General features: G+C 39.5%; 1 protein-coding gene across 1 annotated transcript; it reads right to left on the bottom strand.

The window, feature by feature from the left end:
- Positions 1-170: 170 nt before the first annotated feature.
- On the bottom strand, positions 171-17,154 carry LOC140302149 (monoacylglycerol lipase ABHD2). The gene is made up of 12 exons (XM_072380932.1): positions 16,935-17,154; positions 15,063-15,149; positions 14,584-14,618; positions 14,082-14,297; positions 11,322-11,497; positions 10,030-10,197; positions 9,311-9,494; positions 8,357-8,449; positions 7,130-7,231; positions 6,912-6,981; positions 6,725-6,809; positions 171-4,050 (listed from the first exon to the last, which is right to left on the bottom strand). Exons 4-12 carry the CDS (start codon positions 14,288-14,290, stop codon positions 3,842-3,844), a joined length of 1,296 nt encoding a protein of 431 aa, XP_072237033.1. The 5' UTR covers positions 14,291-14,297; positions 14,584-14,618; positions 15,063-15,149; positions 16,935-17,154; the 3' UTR covers positions 171-3,841.
- Positions 17,155-18,387: the final 1,233 nt, after the last annotated feature.

Raw genomic sequence — 18,387 nt, 5'->3', positions numbered from 1 at the left:
TGCTTTGGTAGCCTGAAATATCTTGTCACTTTTGCGACTCAAGAAGCAAAAATAAAGCAAAAAAAAAAAAAAAATTTATTGTACATGTTATGCTAATATAGGTTACTTGGGCAGAGTTAAATATGTAGCTACTCAAAAGAACTTCAAGCAAGTTAAATAAAGAGGACATGTTTTTCTTTTGAGAAAATAATTTATTTTGGAACACAATAACCATATTTTCCTCACATAATCAGATCCCACACACCACCGGTTTTCTTCGACAAAAATACCCAGTGTTCAGTATCAGAGTACATCATGCTGTGTGACTGTTTGTCTTTTTCAAGTTATCACCACGCTCCCCTTAACCATCCTTCAGCAAGTTTGTAAACACAAAATTAAAGCTGTATAATGATCAGTGTAGGTTAACACGCTGCGGGCTGCCAGCCACCTGCTTGGGGCTGAGAATTCAAGATTTCAAAACAAAAAAATGATTTTTCGAAGAACAACACTGAACAATACTTCAAATCCAAAGCTTGTTTTTTGGTTACATTTAAAGTCACTGAATTCTTCAGTTCCAAGCAACGTAACGCGAGCCCACAGCCTTGATGTCTGAAGTGCTGGAGTTAGGATAAATACAAAGGAGCACATTCTTACATCAGTACAGTAAAACAACTGGTTAGATCCAACAATCCATGAAAAAAAATGATCTAAATGTTTATGACATGTTTTGGTCAAAACATACCTTTGCCACCATTTTCTTTCATATTAGCATGAAGATAATAAGAATCCCTCCTGGCTGGTTATTGCCTTGAGTATTCATCCATGGTCCCTCAAATATTTGAATATACATTATCTTTATACACCTATTTTGCCTTTTATTAGTTAGAATTGACGGGTTTTGGTTACTGTTGATCAGAGGTGGTGATGTGACACAGTGTCTGCTGTATGTTTACTCAACACTCACGCTCTGCTGCATTTGCACAAGCAAATAATACGAGAAGTCATATCAACAATACAAAGTACAAAAAGGAAAAAAAAATACTCAAAAATATTTCACTAGAAAAAATACATCTAAATAATACATCCAAACCTGCATCTTTGTGCAAAGTTGGGGAGAGGCAAAAACCTTTACAAGAACACAAAGGGCTCTTACTGCAGAAACCGGGTTAGTGCTGGTGTCAGCGATATTCATCTGATTCTTCAATGAGGCAGAAGAATCCCAAACCACACCTGATTTTTTAAGAAATGAGAGCTGTGGACAGGTTGAACTATAAGCCACATGACTGCAGGCGGATGAGAATATACTTGCCATGAATGTCAGGCAGCTGTAGTTTGGTCTCCCTGACAACAGATGGCAACAGTGCTATTAGAGGCAGAGAAAGGCTTTAGGAAGAGGCTCGGCTATCAGTCACCCCGACACTGATCTTCATTAGTTCAGTCACAGCAGACTGATGATTTCCAGCCACACTAAGTCCTCGTCTGGTTGAACCTTACAGTACATAAAAATGGTTTTGAGGAGGTCCACACATTAAAGTGAACATATTTCAAATGAGAGGTGAAGCGGGCACAGGTGTTGGACTGGTGCTCGGTTTTAGCAGAAGCCCTGAGTTGGAGGAGATTCAACTGAATTAGTGAAACCTTTTTTTTTTTTGTTTCTTTTTTTGTTAAAATCAACCATGCCAGCATTTGTGAGATTAATACCTGGAATTCACAACATTTGCCCAGAATAATCTTTATCAAAACATGTGAATCTTATAAACTTTATGGTCATGAAATTATCTTTGTGCCTAAAACAACGAATAGTGATCATTACAGTACTATAATTTTGACAAAAAAACAAATGGACAGTTTTTGATATTCTGCATATGTGTACTGGCGGTGGAATCATCAGCAGATACGCCAAACTTCCTGCAACTCAAATAAATTCTCCCACCTCAAGCATGTTCACAAATACTATCATCCAGGTATTAAAACACAAACTATGGCGTGAAAAGCCTCACAAAAGGCACTGTTGTCAGTCACTTCATTCATCATCTCAAACCACCTCATGTGTCCCATCACAGTGTTTAGTAGCAGATTTTAGACCACAGATTTCTTGGCTGGACTTTTGCCTCGACAGAAGATTCCTAAGCTCTTGCAAAACAGTTTTTGAGAGCTTCTTAATCAGGTTTGTGTTTTTAACAAGTCCACAGGTCCCAGCATCGCAGTATGATTTCATCAGGACAGGTTTGTGATCATCTTTCACTGCATTTTTTTTAAAGCTGCAGTGCTGAAACACCTCAAAAGCTCAGTCTGGTGAGGAAAACAGGAAAAGATGTCGCTGAAAAACAACAACAAAAAAAAACCAACCTCCTAGAATAAAAATGATCTTCTTTCTTGCACGCAGCATTTGTTGTCTAATTACACAATATGACAATCACCGGTACTTTCACGAACAATCCACTAAAATAAAAATTTGGATAATCTTTGGTATCTTTAGCCCTCCTACTCATCAAACCTCACAGCTCAAATTATTAAAACCTCAAAAACAGCTTCCAACTGCTGAACTTTCCCTTGAATAGCACCACATGGGTAAATCCGTGCACTGTGTTCCCAGTATTCTAAAACCACGATTATCTGCTGGTTGTTTTGATGTTTGCACCAAACAAAGTGGATGGAGCGGTGGGTCTGTTTCTGTGCAGGAAGAGGAGGATATCAGAGTCTTAGCTGAACCTGCAGCTGATCAAAGGCAGGGGAAAGTAGAAGGGCTCAAAGACACTTGACGACAGACAACACGGGGAACATCTGAGTCATTTAACGTTTAGTTATCATCCTCGCTCCCTTCAATTCTTCCTCTCTGTCATAAGGAGAGTCTAATTAATAATCTCCACACCTGCACTTCCAGTAATGAGGGAAAAAAAGAGATTGTGGCATACGGGGTGTAAAGTGCACTGAATCAAAGTGAAAGAATGCGCTTGTGGGAATGTGCATGGATCCCTTCTGGGATTGATCCCTGGTAACGTTTGGCAAACACTGAACATTTTTTAATTTCAAGTGCCAAACATTAACGCCAGGAGGATGTTATGAGCAGGAAATAATGCATGAAATCCCACTGTAATACTTACTTTTTTCTACTGTACATTTACTACAAACAAACAGGTCACCCAAAACAACAGACATTAAAGGGGTCAACAGACCATGAACATGGTTTGGATAATACCAACCCAAAACAAAGCCCACATGCCCCATCGTGAGCTTTAACTCTTTGTCTACACAGGCGCACAGAGGTGTACTCACCACATCTGTGAGTTACATACATACACGCAAACAGACATACTACAAAGATGCTGCGTTGGTTAAGACAGCAGACTAGGCTATATGGCCTTGGCGGTGATAAGCAGTGAGTTTCTCTAGGTGCATTAAAAAAGCACCCACTGTCGCACAGTCTTTGCTAACTGTTTTCGGAGGCTTCTTGTGTGCTCTTTTATCACTTGACTACTCTAGAGTCATACTCCCACTTTTCTTTTAATCCTCCACTCATATTTAGTCAATGCCTCTATTAGCCAAGAGCCACGGCGGTGCAGAAGTAGAGAGACAGAATGCTCCGGCTCCGAGTCCTCGCACTGGAAACAAGCAGGAAGGCAGTTATTTTTGTCTGTTCACACACTGTAAGGTGATGGTGACAATAACGGGGGGAGGGGGAGTAAAGGCGTGTGATCGGGTGGTGTGGTTCGATAATGGTGAGTAGCACCAGAGGAGAAGGCAGAGAAGAGAGAGCAGTTTTAAAGTGTCTCCTCTGTGCAGTTTAGGGTCAGTGGTGCTGGAAAGAGGGGGGTGGGGGGTGTGTGTGAGGAAAGAGAACAAATGAAGAAGATACAGAGTTTTAAGCTTTTTCCTGTACGCAGGAGATCTCACTCAGGTGGACACTTTGGCACGGTGGCTTCTGTTTCTCCCACTGGCACATGGCATTGGCGTATCCCACAATCACTTTGTCCATCCAGGTGAGGGGCTGGGGGAAGAGCACGTCACCCTCGAAGAAGCCCAGGTGGCCTCCGTGAAGCGTCAAGGAAAAGATCACATTTTGCTTCTTTGCTGAAGGACGACAAAGTACGTGGAAATTACTCCTCCGCACACCACTTAGTGATTATTTAAGAGCATCTGAAAATGATCCCAGGCTCAACAGGGATCATTCTATATCTGTTAAAGATAGTGAGGGTGTGTTTGCAAGGTCAAGCAGATAATAACCTGAATAAATTTCTGGCAGCTTGATACAGATTTTGTGTTTTTAATGGTCACCATAACAACCTCTCTCTTGCAACGTGGAGGTGATTTTGAGAATTCAAAATTCTTTTCACAGGTATAAAGCCTTGTTAAGACAGGTATGTCTTGACAAACAGATCTTGCACAGACACCTCTTCAAATGTTTGGGTGCCACAGTACGGCAGAAAGTATGTGGACACACCTGTGTCTGTCTCTGTTTGACAGAACAGAGACGTGTGTTTTTCCATGTTGCCCGTGGAAGCGTTCAAACGGACTGCGTCAAATGCCTTTTTACCATTCACAAATGCTCTTGTATCAGAGTGGTGGCCGATCTCTGACTAGATTTTCAGAGATATTATGTAAAAGCCCCCAAGAGGAGCACAGTGAGATATCAAACAAAATCAAGGTATTATGTGTCTTAACCTGTCAGCAAATGAAATAATTCAATAAAGATAAGTGCATATAAATAAAGGGGTTTGCAGAATTCTAATACTCTAACAGTAAACTAATAAAACCTAAACCTTTACAAACTGATTTGGAAAACATAACTTGGGTTGTGTCCATGCTCCTGTACATATTATTGTACTAATAAATTCATTATGAAAGCTCAGTTGCTTGAATAGGCTGAAGGAAAGGAAAGAGAACTGTGTTCGCTACAGTTTCAAACAAGGCCTTTATACTTTTAGCATTTAGGTGCAGCTATCTAAAATCATGATGAAGGCTGGAATTAAATGGGTTTTTGTTCTTTGCACTATTCCAATAGGATTGTCAAGAGTTACATCTCAGATTCAGACATGAGCTGAATTGTCAGAAAAGCAAATGTCTTGTATGAGACTGCAGAGATCTCTCTTCTCTATAACCTTCAGCCCATACACGTGCCAAGGCTGAGATTCTACTATAGGCGCAATGTTCCTCTGCCCACATACCTTTGCCAAATAACGCAGCTGTTAAAGACTGACTGCTCCACATAAACATGCCTCATGTCTCTTTATGAGATGAGTAGATTGCTAATGCTATATCTGTTTCTTTTTTCTATTCAATTAACACAGAAAGAGGTCATTAACCTATTCATTACTTTTTTTGTAATACTCAATAGAATAACCTTGAAATTCAAAGTAGATCACCTTTAAACTGCAAACTAAAAATAATCTCTCTCCGATTGTTGTAAAAAGCTGTGGACAACCAGGCAAAATGGGCTCATGAAAAGCATTGGCCTGGATCTCTTTATTCTCTGTTCTTATCTGGGTTAGTGGGGAAGCCTGATGCGGATGAACACTGATTAAGATCCCACAAGGCTTTAACGTTGTGCACTATTCATGACATTTGCTGAGCTGCCCTCAGACAACTAAGTGCTTGGCCAGACCCTGCAGTCCCCGCCTCAGCAGGCGCTGAATGACAGGTTGGAAGCAAATGGTCTGGAGAACAGCACAGAGTTTAAAAAAAGAAGACCTGAACACATGGGCACATCATTAAGTGTGACACGACTGTGTCAAGATCTTTCCTTCTGTCACAGCAGCGAAAGTTAAACTTTATCTAGTTTATCAAACCCTCTTCAGCACATTAAAGCATAAAAGGTAGTATTCACATAAAAGTTCAAGCTTTCTAAAACCTAATGTCAATGTTTTAGTTCAACATAATCTACTTAATAGCGACTCTGGTCTAAATTCTTGTCTTGTTGCGTGACTGAGTCACTGAGTCAGTGAATCCCATTTGTTGCCCAACACGAAGCTAATCCACTTTTCTATAAGTGTTGCTCTCTGTAGAGCAAAACTCTATCCTCTGTGTAGGGAAAAGGTTCATGTAACTCCAGTCAGGACTCATCCACCCACACAGTCTTACACGAGGAATCATCCTTTTCCAAAATAATTCTGTTCTCAGTAACTTTAAACATAGCACAGGCAGAGGAGAATTCATCATTTAGATTTATATGTAATTATAATTCAAATAATTAGATTCAAAGTCCTCATACAATACATTCAAAAGGATGCATTGTATTTTTGGGAACTTGTGAAGGTGTTAAAGTCACTTTAAACCAAAGGGGAAACACGGTTATATTTCTGGCTGCTGCAACACGCCAGAAAACATTACTCATAGACTTTTAAGTCTGAGCCTCACCCTGTCCTGGTCAGAGTGCAAAGCCAACTCATGAGAAGCTCTCTTTTGAGACTGCAGCAATATTACACAAGTACAGAGCTTCACAGCACCTTATTCCATTTTTTCTCACTTGTTACTATTGACAGCAATTTCAGAGTCATCTTCTTTTTTTTTTTTTTTTTTTTTTTTTAAAAAAGGCTTTACTCAGTTAAACAAGTTTACTTTACAGTCATTAGTTTGACTTAGTTTGAAATGTGAGCAGAATCATATCATATTCACAATATTAAGGGATCATGCTGCCAAATGAGAGTTAAGTTAATTCTTTTAAGAACCCCTCTGGCTGCTGAGGTGCATTGGGTCAAAAATGAGTTTTAGCTCAGCTGCCGCGGCCATCACCGATGCTGATAATTACCTGCTAGTGTGCGAGGGATGGTGAGAAGTGAGTCATGAACCAGGGGATCATCTGCAGCGTTTACTAGCAGCAGTGGAACATTTACCTGGAAATTTAAGAGTAAGATTCCATCCATCAAACAAAAACACAAATAAACCAAAAAGGGAAACATGAGCTTATGTGAGATGTGAGTAAAAGCAGTTCTTACATTGTGAATGTAATTTACACAACTCTCCTTCTCATAGTACTCTTTGAGGGAGTTGTGACCATGGAACTTTCTGTTGAAACAAACACACACACACAAATAAGCAGTGTCAAAAATCAAACCTTAACAAGAGCAAAGATCAGGAGAGTTCAACTAACATCTCAGCTATTTCAGTTTCTCAACACTGACTAAAAGAAGTCTTAGACGGATTCTCCACAAACCTCATGATGTTGTCATCGATCTGCATGAGAGACGTTGTTGTGTACAGTCGACTGAGATCAGCATCTATCATTTTAATCGAGCTTCCTCCAAACAGACTGTGCCTGTTGTATACACAAACATACATTTCATTTTAGTGCACAATAAAAAAGTAGCACATGGCTACAGTGACTAAAAATGGATGATGCCTAATGATATGTTCGATTTAATGTTGTTGTGCATGATGATTACTTTTAAGACAGATTTCAAAAACGTACTTTTTGATTCCATCTAACTTAGAGTAGAACAAAAGAATAAACTACTTTGGACTACTAAACAAACACAGATCTGTGATGCGTTTGTTTTAGGGTCTATAAAGAATTAGCACAATCAAAGTGAACAGACAAAGTCTGCCATATTTAGAGGCTAAGCCTTAGCTATAAAGGGAACACACCATGCACTTTTTTCACAAGTTGACAGAATTTACAGAGTAATCAATTAAATGTCTGTGACATAGGGAGACTCTACAGCTGCTTCTTTTTCATTTGTTAATTTACACCTTTATTCAAGCGGATCATTTCAGGAGCACGGAGTGACCCACTCCACTCTAATCTGCCTCTTTTGACATCTCTAGTCCTGAGTAACACTTGGAGCATGTTATATGGTAAGAAAAATAATTATCCTGAGAGGTCAGATCACACACTAAACTGAAAAATCCTTGACTTACAGTTTTATTCTCAAATACTTCAATTTTCCTCATCTGCAGTTTGAGCATGGACAGCGGAGAGGCAACTGATCCAATCTAATCACGAGTCATATGTTAGACGACCCAAGCTGATACGCCCATAAGTAGTCGGATCTGCTCGTCGGGATATTAAACTAAATTTTTGTAGTGCATTATTAGCCAATTTATTTCTTCAATTAAGTGGACTATATAATTAATGATGAGAAGTGATGTTAATAGCAAAGTAAAAAGCCAGAATAAAGAGTTGCAACGTCTCACTTGAAAGAAGACATCAAAATGATGATCATCCCCACAATAAAATGGGAGAGTGTTTTTGAGTTTGTAGTGACCTCAAATCCCCACATATATGCTCTTAATGGCATAATATATCCCCTTTAACTGACAGTAAAGGTAAATGTCTGCAGTGTGTTTGCCAGTGTTGTAAGGAAAGTACTTTAGCCGTAGTTGACAACATTAAACGTTTCCATAAGGACAAATTCTAGAGACAGCAGTGCAACAGCTGTACCTGTGTGAGAGGATGATTTTCTTCATGTTGTCAGCCATGAGAAAATTATAGAAGCGTCTGAACTGATCCCACTGCAGGAATGTTTCCTGAGCCCTGAGAGAAAAAGAGAAAAACACAGGAAGTAAGCTTTGTGCAGCCCGACCACATTCCACATAACACACTGAATGTCCTGTTTAATCCACGGGACAAAGAGATTCATGGGTGGAGAGGGGAGATGGTGTCCGGCATAAATATGCAGCAGCTCAGCAACAGAGACAGGCTGAGGCAAAATGACAGCCAGTAATACTCTGATATTCATATAAACTCATATTTGTTGTGGAATTTTGATTCAATTTGATGCCAAATAAAGAAAAGGAACAACTTCAAATACAAAGAGGCCTGCAAATGTCTGGACACCGACTTGCTTCAAAACCCAGGAAAATCATTTTTCTCTGCCACACAACCTTCCTACGCTGTCTCAAATCCAAATCTTGAGGAATCCCAGCCTGTCAACTCTGCCAAGAGGTGCAGGCTGTATTTAAAACACACAAATACAAGGTACTAACATCCAAATGCACTAATGCTTCAAACATACCAAAATGATTTATGTTCGCCCAGCATGTTTCTCAAAAGTGACTATTTTTACAGCCTGAACTAATACAGAAAACATCCACACAAGAGGACTAACAGGCTCTCAATACAAATGTTTATGCATCTGCTTTGTCACTTACTTTTGAAAAATGTCTTAAAAGATGAAAAGAAAAACATGACCATGAGTATAGTAAACAGAACAGCTGACAGATTAAACAGCTGAATAGAGATGATCGGTAGTCTTGTGCCTAAACATGTGACTGTATTATGCAAGCACTGATCATTTTGTTGCATTGTTCTGAGCTTGGAGGTGTGTGCACATGAAGTGCCAGTGCTTTGATGAGACAACGCATTTAATTAAGAGATGAGAGAAGAAGAACCCACCTGAGAGCGCTGTACCCCTGACAGACGCTCACACAACACAGCACTCGCTCCTGGTTCGTCCTGTTCTCACCCAGGAACTTGCATACAATGTTCCCACCCAGACTGAACCCCACGACGATCAGCTGGGTTTGAGGATACGCCCGCTTAATGTAGCCGACCATAGCCGAAAACTCCCAAGTGCAGCCTGTATAAGAGAAAGCACAGAGTTACATTACATGATAATCAATACATGAAGCCACGCTTGAAGAGGGCGGACTGTTTTATTCTGCTCAGCACTTTGGGCTGAAAGTGCCTTTGCTTCAGAGTATCAGATTCATGTTCCTATGAGCTCTGTTTAAAGGATCTCAGGTGTCATTACTTCCATTTTTTCAATCCTTATATTCTTCAACATAGTTATAGCTTTTATCCTAAAATTACATACAAAGATTTTTCTAAAATAAGACATACTCCAATATGGAAATCACTAAAACATATTAGATGATAACTAAGCTATGGCACCACCAAGGGGTATTATTTTTTAAACTAATGCATTAATTGTGCTCACTGACATTTCTTAAGCTTCAAACCATAGCTGAAAGCTGGATGCAGATTTAGTGGTCATCAGACCAAACCACATCCCCTTTGTGATCTTAAAGGCTGAACCAATGTTTCCCCACCAGCATGACCCCAACAGTATGAAAAAGCAGAAAGTGAAACTTTAGTTGGCTCCTAGGTCTCACCATAAGTGAACATGCGTGGAGAAGTGAGCTCGATGTTGGGAAGAGCACCCAGGTGGTTCAGCACAGCACAGCGGTAACCCTCTTTCTGCGCATAGTCCACGAAGGTCCGGATGTAATGCTTCTCGCTATGGTTTCCAATACCAGGACATATCACCATGGTGATGTCATCTTATGAAACAGACAGATTAATTAGAAAGGCATTTGCCAGTAAGAATTACACAAGTAAAGACAAGGAGGAGAGTATGGCACTCTCCTAATAAGCTGATCACCATAACAAAGGAGCATGGCATGATAATAATACTCCATCTTGTTTTTCTCAAATACTAGTTGGTTGCTTTTTTTAAAGATAGAGTCCAAATATTCCCTACAAAACCTCTCTGAGAAAAAGTTAGTCTCAGAGAGGTTTTCCATTCTATGATACCCTCTACTCCTCACCCTCAAATCGAATAAGGAAAAACTATCAGGAACAACAAAATGGAAGAAACCTCAGGAAGATCAGCACAGGACGGGTCCCTCGTCCAGGGTGGAAAAACATGCAATATTTGTTGCATGAAAAAACTAGACAGAAGTAGCAGCAGTACAGTTTAAGTGAGCAGAATTACAGAATATAACTAAGAATTACAAAATATTTGAGATTTCAATTTTTGACATGACATTAAAAATCCATCTAGTTTGATAAGTTCAAAGGCAAGAAAAATGTGAATCCTTAACACTCACGAGTGTATTGGTGCTGAATAATTCATTCAAACAGCCACAGTCCAGGTTAAAAAAAAAATCACAGAGCATCGGTAAATTGAAGTTTGAATTGAAGAGTAAATTGAAGACATATAAACCTGTCCCCAGACAATTAGCAAAATTGGACCACATTAGAGATGTAGCAGAATGACCTCATGAGAGCCATTCACACCTTCTATCTTATGAATAGAGCCGAGCACAAAAAACCTCTTGAGCATCATGTCTGTTCTGCAGATACATGAAGTGGTTGTTGGGGCTTTTTGTTGCTAAGGGCAGCTAGACAGTTTATTCCATCTAAGGGTTTACTTGCCGTTTCCACTCGGTCTGTAACTGTTGAACGGGTGCAACAAACCACGAGTTTCCAAGACTATTTCTTGTTGTGTTTTACAGATTTAGCACATTGTGATTGTTATAGTGAAGTAGAGGAGGACAAAAATCATATTTCATGTCCAGTTAATGCACAGAAACCAGGTAATTAATTTACTTTTTCTTGCCACTGCCATGAAAAAGTGTAAAAATGTTGGTTAATAAAAGCATATCCTGATTAAATGCATCACCTCCTGTTCGATGGTCCCCCAGCGGCTCAAACAGGTCAAAAGTTGCAGTGGCCCCATCCTGCATGGGTAAATACTTCCTGATTCCTTTGGGGTGTGGCGAGCTCACCCGACCGAGTTTACCGTACAGTGCTGTTTGGAGGTGACCGCTCTTACCCCACAGTAACGGAGGAATGTACCTGGAAAATACAATGGTGGAATATCAAATTTGATATCAAAACACAACTAATGTGCTTGTTAAAGCTAAGTCAACGCACTGTCGGCCAGAGCATATACTTTTGCAGTGACGGTTTATGGCCCAGACATGAACCATATGGCACATAGCTTCCATACAAAGTGACATTTCTGCTACAGCTTTTTAAAGATCACTCGCTGCACCCAGGATCAATATTTCATGTCAGTCTGTTGCTATGTTTTGCTAAGATATGCTTGGTACGTATATTTGAATTCCAGTGACACCTCTGTGGGGGTTAACTGTAGGAGTCAGACCTTTGGCTTACTCCTTTGAAATGATGCACATTATACTGCATTTCCACATGAAAAAAAAATAAGGTGAACAACCTGGCAGGAGAACCCTTTAAGATGATTTCCTTTTAGCTTCCAACTCTATCATATTAAGTATACAACGATGGATGATGACAAGAGACAATGTTACGAATGTGATGTAAAGCATGATGAGCTTATATGACATCCTTCTTCAGCACAGAGTTTTTAAAGCTATTCAAGGAGGAATTTGGGGGTATTAAGGTCACAGCCCCACTAAAACCATTCAGCGGTGCCAATGCAACTGTGTACAGTATACGGACCGTAACACAGGGACATTAAGTAGCTGCAGTGAGTCAAGGTTTTGGTGACATCAACAGTTACACAAGCACTTTGACCTTGTGATTCCTCATCTATTACTGTGGCTCCAACAATTACTGCACCTAGAAAATACACTGTTACATAACAGAGCTGTGAAAAAGCAGACCACTCCTATTTGGAGATAATGTAATTAGTCCCAGCACGCACTGTAACAGTACATGAAGCTTTCTAGAAGGTACTAAGCTAGACTACAGGAAGAAGATAACCTTATCCTTATCATGAGGACAGGAAGATATGAACCCTGCCAGATTTGCTAAGTACATCGATGGCAGGCATCAGACAACTCAGCAGTTGTTTTTTTTTTGTTTTATTTAAATATACATCTTGTGTCCCACAGCTGATAATAAAAAAAACATATATTTCCATTTACATACTGATATTTTAAGATAAACTTAAAACTTGTGATCAAAAGTGATTTGTGATAGTTGTTTGCATTAAAATACCTTTGGAAGAACAGAAAAGTCTAATCTGTATTTGATGTCTGTACCTTCATGAGCTGTGAATGTCACCGTCAGATAATATGTGTGCATTATTGTCCTTCATAGTCATTAAGTAACAGAGCAGGAAACACATACGTCTGTGTGGTTTAAACATTCCCCTGTCCCTCCGATATCTGGTGAAAACAATAAATAATACTGAATGGCTTGTTCTGACACTTTGTTAAGGAGAAACACTGCTGAAAACAAGGGTAGAGAACAACCCAGTGGACTCGTGCCAGCCATTGTAACCACACTGACATGGATTCAAATCAATCTAGCAATGTCACATGTATACAACACATTTTTTAAATGATTTCTAGACTCCATTTAACTACACGTGTTCTTGGCTGCTACCTTGTTACAACACCGTTGCTGCTTTATGATTCAATCTTAATATCATGCTCGACAGCCAGCTGAGGCATAATTCAACTGTGACTTATTGGTCAAATTAAACAAACACGTGACAAATTAAATTCCTTGGTTAAAAGAAAAGTACTGAAGTTCAAGACAAAGAAAAATCTTCTCCACTGTCCTGTGTGTTAGCCAAGACCCCAGGGTGCATGTTCCCAAACACAGCCAGACAAAAACGCTGTGGCCTCTGTTAACCTTACAAAACCCCCGTCTATCCTTTCCACTGAGTAATTGATCCGTTATGCAACAACATAGACAGAAACGTGACTTTGTAACATCAGCAACAAAGTCAGGTTCCAGGACTTCAATAAATTCAGTTCAAATAGGGGGAATACATGTCTGTATGCTGAGCATAATATGGCGCTTCAGGAGGTAATGATAACAAACTAGACCCAAGTGTATACAAAACCTTATGATTCACTGACCCTGCAGCCGTAATGCACAGGGCTCAGTAATCGGTTATATAAGCAGATATTCTTGTGTGCTTCGATAGATTCTCCTTGCTGAGCATTAAGTTCCTATCAAATATTACGATGTCAATAACAAACAATGACTACATTTGCTCTGGTTAAAAAGAGGAAGAGCTTTTCTTGTAAATTTCCAGTTTGAGCTTTGCTGAAAACCTTGTCCACACAGAGATGACTTGCCGAGTTCAGAAAAAAAACACCTGTTTGCATGAGTTGCCCTGAGAGGAAAACCGGCTTCGTCATAAATGCAAATCCCCCTGAATGACTCTGTATTCATAATGCAAGCGTGATAAACCCAGCCTACCGTTGGGCTAACCCCCAAAAATACAGCCTGGTGTTTAATTCATGAAAGAACTGACAGTAAAAGCCAAACATTTCCAGCAGAGATATGCGGCAGACTCAGGAACACTGGTGACAGATGGGACCACCGCCAGACAAACTGCTACCTTCGCTGCAGCCCCAGATGGCTGAGCAGCAACACCGTCTCCATGGCAACGCCTTAAATTACTGAAAAAGAGCTAAGAACGCAGCTCACGGCTTACTCTTTGGTCAACTGAGGGCAGGACTTGAGAAGGAACCGGTTCAGGGGCGTGTCCTGGTAGATGAGGTCTGGGGGCGCGGTGGGGCTCTTGAGATTCAAACAGCGAACGATGATGTAGAGCACCGTGGCTACCGCCGCCAGCTTCATGCCGTCAAACATCAACGGCATCTCTGGAGAGATGGTGCTCACGTCTGACTCGTGGACACTCATGATTATGCTGAAAAGTGAAACAGTGGAGCTCAGAGTTTTCTTCTGCGGAACACAAAGTTGAGTAACAAACAGATTTAATCTTCAGATGAAAACAAGACTGCTCTTTAGACTCTTTCAGACTTGCTTTTTTAGCAAGTCTGAAAAAGTCTAAATGTCCATTACGGGAAAGCACTGATAGCTTCCACAAGAATACAGATAAATTATTTCATTGAGTGTATGTTACACTGAGATGGTGAGAGATTAGATCAAGCATGGAAATGAATAAAAGAAAGAGCTGATGATCACCGACTTACCTGAATATTCCTGTTGGTGCCTGACAGTAACAGATCTGTGGAAATACAGAGTGAGAGTATCTCTGTCATACAAGGCACAGCAGGTTATTTAACATACTTATCTTAATTACTTTTGACATCACCAATAGGAAGCTCTGAAGATAGAGTTGCTGAGATTTACTTTAAGTAAATCATTACATGTAGAACAACAGTGATTCTTGAGTATCACTTTCATCATTATGCACCAGTACAGTTATACTTAAACACAATTTAAAATAATTAGCAAGGCAGAAAAAGAAACAGGAAATATACACAATACAGAAAGGCCACAGTACACCACGAAAACAAGGAAGTTGTGACATATAATTTCATGTAAATCAGTAAGTGTTGCTTCCATAAAAAGTGAGGAAAATGTGCTGTAACTGTGTGCTGCTGACACTGGTGGGGATAATAATGCCATAGCCGATAATTAAACAAAGCAAAAGAAAAACTTTACTTACATTTTATGCTCAAGTTTGCCTTCAATAGCAACTTGTTCAAAAAGTCCAAAAGTGTGAGGAGGTGAAGTCACAGTGATTTGGTCAAACCTAAGAACCACAAAAAAAAAACCACCCAGAATGCAATGGGACCTTAATGACAGAGCCACAACAATTAATTTCCCCATTTATGTGACACTTTTCTTACGATGCTCATTTGTTCTCATTAATCCAGTCAAAAGCTAACTCTAAAACAGAGGTCCATGAAAAAACAACAATTGTGCTTTTATCAATTCATGACAAACTAATTTCTTTAACTTCTAGCATAAATGACTGAAGCATTCTGTTATTTATTGGTGATTACATCCCTATTGCCTCACACTTGCATCTTTGACTTGAAACCACCTCAAGAGATATCCGGACAACATGTTCACGTTAGGCAATAGCCACCTCTGTTAATAAATGCTTTACTGATGCTCAACACAGTTTGCTCTATGCATATGAGAGTGATGACTAGACAGAGGAAGTCATAAGACTGCTCTCAGACAATCCAAATTTAAGGACATCACCCTGCAGAAATAGCCTTGACCTAAGTCTTGCCAAAATGATGGGTTTACACAAGCATGACATGTAAACAAAAACTAAGCCCGAATACAGACACGTTGCCAGAATTATCTCTAGCAACATAAAATCAGTGTCATCAAATAAGCTCACTAAAGCTTGTCTCTTCAATGGACAGATTACAGAACGGATCTCTCAGGTCAATGGGCTAAAGGGTTACAGTCAGATACTGAAAGTATGCAACCAAGAAAGATCTACGTGAATTGAGGGGGGGGGGGGGGGTGTAAAATGACTGATTACTGGTTAAAATGACTTATTAAAAGAGCCGACATGGCGGCAAAGAAATGCAAAACTGGAAAAGTTTGATACAAAATGACCGTCAAGAACTAATAAAATGACCACAAAGAAACACTGAATGGCCACAAAGATTCGTCCAATCGAATCGACAAAATGGAACACAAAATGATCAAATATGACAAAAAATTAACCCAAAGAGACCCAGGATAGTTACAAAGGCATGAAAACAAGTAATGACACAAATCCAAATTAAATGTAGATGAAAGACATTTTAAAAAATGACCAGTAAAAACACTCACATACCACAATAATATGTGAAATGAAAAAATTAAAGATAACAAATCTTTTGTTTTCCTTTTTCAACAACGATAGCAAACAGTGTGAGTATGTTTTGTGCATTTTTGATATCCTTTTAAGTCTGGGTGTGCTTGTAGAAAGGTAGGGGGGCTTTGAACAGAGGAATCCATTGTTTCATAACACGTTCTTGTCCATGACAAACAAGTCCAAGGAGTACGTCTGACAGTAAAAATAATATCAACGAAAGGTGTTTACATTATGTCGCACTGTGTGGGTGAACACACGGAGTCGGTTTAGCTTCAGATCAGCACCTCTCCCTTGGTTCTTCCTCTTTCTCACGACTCACAACAAACCGTGAAAGCGTTTTAAAGTCATAATACACTTCCGTTAGTTACCGTTACCTATTAAAACACCTTTTCAGACGGAGAAAATAAGAATGGCTGGCTTTTAAGTGTGCAGGCCAATAGTCTCCATTGCATCTCCGTCCGTTGTGATCCACTAATTTGTAACAGTGTTGCTCTTTGGAAGAATATCCTGTCCACCCACACGTATTTTTTTTCGCATCAGCCTCATATTATCGATAAACACAACCCACGTTGGCCAACATTTCCCCTTAACAACAGTTTAAAGGGAACAGTTATCGGTCCAAATTTCTGCTGTTATTCAAAGATACAATGTAGTAGCATCAGTTAAGCGACATCGACCCAGCCTCAACAGCAGCAGCATCCCAGGGTTACTTACCTCAAAGAAATGTGTATTTGCTGCCTCAAAGCGACAGGCTTAAATGCGTCTTTGGCCTTTCATTTGTTTATTTAATGTGTCGCATTCGCATGGTCAGCCGGTGTAAAGCAGTTCCTCTGTTGTAAGATGAAAAAAGAAAAAGAAAAACAAAAAAACGTAGCTAGCCGTTCGAACTGAAGTAGCATTTACGGCTCTGACAGCGCACTTCCTAGAACAATCTGCTAATCACCGTCCCCTATGTTCTCATTGGTTTAAACTGCATGTGACGTACCGAGACAGCTCGTTTCCACGCCTGTTTCGATATAAGTCATTTTTCTTTTATGCGCTGTATTTTACTTCGACTGAATGTATCGTGCGTGTGTGGACACAATTGTACACCAAAACATCCAGAATAAACAACAAGTTCTTTGTGGATTAAGCTGAATTTTAATGAGCGTCACAAACAGCCAACGACGCCCTCGTTGCACGTGCTAGGAACGTGAGTTAAAACTGTTGCATAACTCTCCAGCCTCTTGATCTAGACAGAATAACATCGGCTAATAGTTATTGTTATGATACAAAACCTACCAAAAATCAAACTATTTGTTGTACCATCTGCTCAGTTCAGATGAGATATTTCAGTTTTATTCAAATTTATGGCACACACACAATAAAAACATGGCAACGGCACAGTTGCTAGAGCTTCTAATCCAGTTATAGCCGTAAGCAGTTCAGTCGAGTGTTTTTTTTAATCAGTATGCTTTCTAAGTTTTAGAAAGTGATTAAAAAGTTTACAATGTGTTTATTTAGTCCACGGTGGACCAAAGTTGAGAGATACATTCTTGCAATTACAACACAGTACCCACCAGATGGGGACAGAGTTTAAGAAATGATTGTATTTAGTTGTCAACCAGTTGTCATGCACAACTTACAAATTTTAAAAGGGCCAAATTAATTAATGTTTCAGTGGCTCGGTGATTCAAATAGGTTTATTTACATAATTGTAAACTACATTGTTTTGTTTTTTTAAAAGCCTGATTATAGTCAAATATCTTGAAACAACAGGAACCTCTGTCACTATTTATTTATTTATTTTTATTTCTAGTGGGGCAGTTATGTTTTATTGATGATGACATTTAGTTTTTTATCTAATGCCCTCTGTCTAATCTAATGCATTGACTCCAAAGCTAATGCATGCAGTGAAGATATTTGTCATTAATCTAATCAATGCTCATGGCCAAAGTAAAGAGTGCTGCTCTGTTTCCAAATAGTTGGCAACAGTCAAAAGCAGAGTTTTCCCACAGGGATTATTCGAAAGAGCCCCTATGTTAAATCACTCCTTGTATTCATGTTTCTTCATTAGACAGGATGTTGCTGCTGTGGCCACTTTGTCGTCAAACCAATGAGACTTTTTTTCACAACTCTTTCATTACTGGTGGAAAATATCCCTTCAATAACCTACCGTGTCGCTCAA

This window comes from Leuresthes tenuis, unplaced genomic scaffold (assembly GCF_036924035.1).
Source record: "Leuresthes tenuis unplaced genomic scaffold, fLeuTen1.0.hap1 SCAF_2, whole genome shotgun sequence".
Classification (NCBI taxonomy): Eukaryota; Metazoa; Chordata; class Actinopteri; order Atheriniformes; family Atherinopsidae; genus Leuresthes; species Leuresthes tenuis.
Note: the sequence above shows the minus strand (reverse complement) of the source record. Positions and strands in the feature narration are given on the sequence as shown.